The 6,000-nt window shown below is 39.6% G+C and overlaps 1 protein-coding gene across 3 annotated transcripts; it reads right to left on the minus strand.

Moving 5' to 3' along the window:
* Positions 1–2,474: 2,474 nt before the first annotated feature.
* LOC118062514 (probable WRKY transcription factor 3) lies at positions 2,475–5,751 on the minus strand. Of its 3 annotated transcripts, XR_004689762.2 has the most exons (5): positions 5,055–5,751; positions 3,872–4,530; positions 3,624–3,785; positions 3,230–3,485; positions 2,860–2,986 (listed from the first exon to the last, which is right to left on the minus strand). XR_004689762.2 is itself a non-coding variant. In XM_035076301.2 (4 exons), the coding sequence occupies exons 1-4, from the start codon at positions 5,424–5,426 to the stop codon at positions 2,740–2,742; spliced, it is 1,440 nt and encodes a 479-aa protein (XP_034932192.1). In that variant the 5' UTR covers positions 5,427–5,750; the 3' UTR covers positions 2,475–2,739. The 3 variants fall into 3 exon arrangements, 2 of the variants coding, with proteins under 2 accessions (XP_034932192.1, XP_073266885.1); XM_035076301.2 differs by lacking the exon at positions 3,230–3,485 and having other exon boundaries at positions 2,475–2,986; positions 5,055–5,750; XM_073410784.1 differs by lacking the exon at positions 2,860–2,986 and having other exon boundaries at positions 3,048–3,485.
* Between the last annotated feature and the right edge of the window lie 249 nt (positions 5,752–6,000).

Raw genomic sequence — 6,000 nt, forward strand, 5'->3', positions numbered from 1 at the left:
CCCGTGAGTGATCATTCTAATGTTTTCTCTCTCCTTTATTTTCCAACTTTTCTAGGGCACGATCTGATCGCTATCCGTCGTGACATGGTGAGGATATAAGTGCCACCTAAGGGCTTTCGCTTTCCTTTTGCATAAACCTCTTTTTTTTAAAAAAATAAATCCTGGTATTCGTGATTTTATTAAATTCTGATTAATCGGACAGGATCAATTTATTTAAAATAAAATTTTCTCAGAAATAATATATTCTATTCATAAAATTTGATCCCAATTTTATTTAAATGAAATAAACACAGAGTTGATTGTTTTCACACAAGGCTGCGGCTGAATGAAAATATTTTGCCACAATTAAGGGCTGAAAACGATGGCCACATAAAAGAGAAATTTACAGGATATTAAATTTTTTTGTTTTGATAATTTTTTTTCTATATTACTATTGAAAATAAATACAATATTTTAAAATAAAAAACATTTTTAAAAAATAAATTACATCAAGGTACCAAACACAAATCCCGAATTATAATTCAAGAAAAGCACTGTCTCTCTTTGTTAATTTATTCCAGCGACATTTTGTTTTGAAGTTTCTCTACCGGGATCGATGCAGCCATTTTAGTCGACTCAAGCAGGCATCGGTTTCCAAGACAAACTTAAGTCTCACAGAAAAATTTTCACCGGCTCAAGTCAGCATCTACATTGAATGTGTTTTCTCGCACGTAAAATAGATCTTCCGGTTGAAAAAGACCCAATCCAAATCCAAAGGATAACGACGGAGAAGAAGTTGCTTCATCTGGGTGCAAGAGGGGAGGTTAATTGGGACAAGAAAGAAAGAAGGAAAGCGCGAAGCTTGTACCTCACATTTTCGGTTGCTTTACGATGTCACAAATTTAACAGTGTATTTGTTCATCGATCCCTACCGGCCCTGGCCGAGCGAGGAGGAGGAGAAAGAAGAGCTATTTCTTTCACCACCATCTGTACATGTTCAATCCCTACTTTCTTCTCCTTTCTGGAGCTCTGCCTTTTCCCCAAAGGTGGTCCTGGAAGCGACAGCGAAAAGACATGGTCTTGGACTCTTTTTATCTCACACCAAACTTTCTTTTTATCAGTTGAATACAAATATATATATATATAAAGAGAGTAAATAACAAGTAAGAAAAATATTCCTTAATCAACCCTTAAACAATACTTTGCGTGGGAAAAAAAAAGAGAGAGGATATTTTATAACTATAAAACCATCATTTTATTACAATCTAAACATAACACTATATTGCTGCTAATACAACATCAACAGCAACTGTTTCGCCTCATCGCTACTATTATTTTTATTTTATTTTATTAAAATAACCATTATTTTAAAACCAGGGATGTAAAAATAATTTATTATAGAGAAAAATATTTTTGTATGCATCTAAATAATAAAAAATAACTTCAAACTCCTTTTTTTTTTTAATTATTTTTGCACAAAATAAACATACCCTCCAGCTCGGTCAATATTTTGTACTATGCTTGATCCAATGCGGCAACATACTGAGAAGTGGAAGTACCTTTCCAAAGGAATCAATCAATATCTCCACAACAGGGACGCAAGCGGGTTCCTGGATCTGCTCTCTAACTTGACCAACCCAAGCAATCAGGTTGACCCTGCAGGTCTGGGCTCGACCGAGACAAGACCAATGATCCGGGAAACATGTGAGTCCATTTCATGGGCTCGATTTCCCACTCCATTACACGAAAGCATAAGAAGCCATTTGCTTGGATCAGTTGCTTTCTCGAGCCCACTGCTTATCTACGACTAACACAAAGTCCGCAAAGGCTTCTTTGGGGGTTTCTGCTGACATGACGTTTCATCTTTACAACATGAAGAGTGGAATCTCTGTAAGAACATGGGGTCCGGGCCCCTAGTTTTCTAATGGACCCACTACTTGATGAGGGGAAGAGGGAAAGAAACAGGGGTCGTGCCTTCAGTGATTTTTACTTCAGACAAAATCTGATGACAGTTAATGATGTCCAAGGGCTCAAGAGTGCTATCATCACAACTACATCTGTACCAAACTTTACGGGTATTAAATGGGAAGTTGAAATTATTTGTTTCTTCACTAATGTTCTTGGGGACACGCCTCGTCCATGATGCGTCAACTGAAGTATGAACCTTCTTAATATCGTTAATAATAGAGGGATCCCATAAAACATTCATGAGCAAGCGGTCTCGTGTTACGGGCTGAGCCGGATCGAAACATTTTGTTCACCGAGTAACGTATGTAACAGAGTGGACATGGATTCGAAGCTACTGCTAACCAGAACTGACTTCAAGAACGGTCTTAACCTTTAAGAACTGAACAACTTTTTCGCCAAACTTGGGGAAAACATCAAGTTAAACCAGCAGTAAGAGATGCAGAGTGGATATAGGAATTCGTGTATCAACGTAAAAGCGGGAAAGAGAGACTGTCAAACATGAAATTCCAAAGGCTGAAGTGGTCAACTATCACATGAAACATTTCTTTCATATTTCCGTTGAACTGTTTTTTTTACATATAATAAGAAAGCTCGCTTCATATTAACTTCTCCCTATGTATATCTTTTGTATATTCGCAGCTGGGTGACATGGGGGCGGCCTTCATCAAAATAAAGGCCAAAGCATGAAAATCCGAGAAAAAGATAACTTGCAACCATTCCCCGGTACGTAGCAAACGTTTGTTGTTATCTTCCTGCTATGATACGGACTCAGATGAGCTATGTTATCTGCTCTTATTTTAACGGCAGACGTGCTATAGGCTGTTGATTGTTGCTGTTGTTTGATGCACGCTTCTCCAGAGTTTGTGGTTTCAACTGAGATGCATTACCATTGACTGTGACGTGGCTGCTATTTTTAGCTGCTGGTACATCGTGATTATGTTTGCCCTCATAGGTTGTAATAACGGCTCGAGGGTCGGCTGCAGCCCTCTCGACATGTTTGCGGACTTTGCATCCTGGGGTTGTGCATTTATAGTAACTCCTGTAGATTGTACAGAAATGAAAACCGAAGGCAAAGATGGGTTAAAAATATTCCATAGACATCCAAAGTGCAAGTGCCGCACACATATTTTAGAGATAGAAACCATACATTATAAAATGGAGATACATTTTCCATTTGCAGAATCAACAACGACAACCTAAGAATTCAGCAATTACACTAGCAGCAAAATAGCACATACAGGCCCTTCTAACAAATTTCTGAAACCAAATCTACAGGAACTACCTTTGTCCAGCAAAGCTATTAAGGATGCAGCTTGTGGATCGCTATCGAGGAATAAACAGCTTTAGAGCACGTTTCACATTTTAACGTTTTTCAATGGTAACCCCAAGACACACTCTTTACCCCTTTCCAAACTCTATATCCCTTTCCAACTCTAGTAGAGCTGTGCACAGCAATGATGTTAACAAGGAATAAAATACGTGTGCCTATTTTTTCCCCCACACTGAAAGGAGCTCTATCAAGAACCAAGAGCTTGCGCCTGCACAACATTTAAGTGCAAGTCCAAAAACAGCAAATGGCCAAAATGAATGAGTAAACAAGCACAATAACCAATAATATGACCAAAGGCAAGGATTTTATCAATACAAACTACAGTCTTATGGAGTTAAGGAACCACCTTGGATAAAGATTGCCCTTGACAACTTTCTGCCCATACTTGCGCCATCTATAGCCATCATCTAAGAGATCAACTTCACTGGTTGTCTGCACAACGATTCTAGACTCTGTCACAGTCCTGTGTGAAGAAGCTGGTTCTGTCACTCTAACCTCTGTAGTTCTTCTGCACATGACATGAGCTATTTCATTAATTAGTTATACTCTAGTCGTCCAAGTATAAGCACACTAAATTTGCATGCCCAAAATTACCTTCTCTTTTCATCAATCTGACCACCAGTTTCAGTGTCACTAACTTCCTCAGAATCACTCATCCCAGATACATGTTCAGGTGTAGCTTGACTGGATTCCTGATCCTTCATATCTCTCGTTTTTCTGACATTTCCACTTTGAAGGGTAGCTATTTCAAAATTCCCCTGACTGTTTGAATTGCCGTTTATCCCTTCCTTTCCACGCTTATTGGGTTGTGGTGGTTCATGATTGTGTTGCCCCTTGTAGATAATTTCAGTTACTTGACCATCAAGTGATCGCTCAACTTTTTTCTTGACAGGACAATTAGGATGTGTACATTTATAATAACTTCTAGGAAATTCGCTTCCTTTCACCTGTTTCTGCCCGTATTTCCTCCAGTTGTATCCATCATCAGTGGGCTTGTCAACAGCCAAAGAAGAAGATTCCGATCTCCGATCAGAGTGAGGAGTGTCCGACAGTTCCTGCAATGTCACTCTAGAATCCGTTACTGAGCCTGCCATTTGCTGCTGCTGCGCCGCTGAATTATTGATAGAGGTCAAAAACTGTGTCGAAGACATCGCCGGTGTCGAATACTCCTTTTGAACATGCATATTTGAATTGGCTTGTGCAGCCTGTGCCGTGACCTGTGCTAGTGCCTGCTGGTGCATCATTCCAAAGCCCTGCAGACATCTCAAAAATCGTAAGAATACAGGTAAAGCTAGACAATAAAAATACAGGCTTTCAATTACAAGCGGTGGCGTATTAATGATGGAGGGGGGAAATAAATTAATAAAATACAAACCTTTACCACATTGCAATCTTAATTCTTGAAAGCATTAATAATAGAAACTGCGAGCAAATAAATCACTTTGAAGCTGAAAAATATTTAATATTCCTTCTGCAAAGAATCCTCATGGAAACTAATCCATGTGACTAATAAACACCTGAGCTATTACCAAAGGTAAGAAAACAAAAAAAATCTCCAAGCAAACAAAATGTCTATCTTAAAGACAACGAAAGACTTTGTCAGATAAACTTAAAATGTCAAAAAGATTTATTTCTTTCTAATAATCAAAAATAAAAATGAAAATAAAAAATAGTGTAAAACAAGAAAAAGACCGAAACTTTCTCAAGCTAAAGTAAACTACGAAAACAGAAGAGTTAATATATAACTGATGCAACCATCATATAAGCACTCGATTACCTCAGGAGAGAAGAGCCCGAACCCCGGTGAATCAGGAAGAGCCACCGGACAGAGCCCCAGCGGCATCGTGAACATCGGCGAGGGAGGGACGATCGACAAGTTTCCTGGCCTGCTAAAGTCGCCGGCGGAGCTCTTGTCATCGGTCGGTTTGAAATTAGGGGAGGCCGTGGCGCCGGAAAGAAGCTGAGAGAAGGACTTGCAGTCGTCGGAGTCGGAGAAGAACCCAGAGAGAAGAGTCATAGGACCTGGACTGAATCCCATGGAACCAGGAGGGCAACTGGACAGGAAAGTTTCGGTGAAGGAACGTGGAGGGAGTGTTATGGTGATCGGGCGGGAAGATGGCTGCTGATGCTCCTTTTCATCTTCAGCCATTCGATTATAGTTTTGTTTTCCGCGTGTTTGTTTGTGTCCAGTTTGTTAATTAGTTTCGGTTTGTATTGTTTCTTTGGCTTTTGGTGGATCTGGAAATTAATAAAAGATAGAGAAAGTCCACGCTAGCTGCTGATACGAGAAGCAGGAAACGAAATTAAGGGAGCAAAAAGGACGTGTCTCTGTCTTTGTTTTTTACGGGTAAATGAATCATGAACCAGTCTCCAGCCTTCATGATCTTGCAAGCTTATGCTCTGCTATAATCCCAGTTGATTCACGCACACGCACGATTAATGAATCAGTCTCCAGCCTTTGTTTAAAATGTATCTTTTTAAAGAACATTATTTTTAATGTTTTATAGCAAATAGATACAGATAATTTACTTACGGGGACAGGGACTTCACTGGAAGGAGGTGAAATCACTATTGTGTCCCCGACGACTACTGGGTTGACATGAGTGATCATTGGAGGATAGAGCTTTGGAGTCTGGTGTCTAATCGATTTTAAAAGAGAGTAGCATGAGAGGGAGAAGCATGCTTGTTTATGCCCATACCAGGTGGCAGTAACCGTGGAATAG

Source organism: Populus alba, chromosome 8 (genome assembly GCF_005239225.2).
Source record: "Populus alba chromosome 8, ASM523922v2, whole genome shotgun sequence".
NCBI classification, from domain to species: domain Eukaryota; kingdom Viridiplantae; phylum Streptophyta; class Magnoliopsida; order Malpighiales; family Salicaceae; genus Populus; species Populus alba.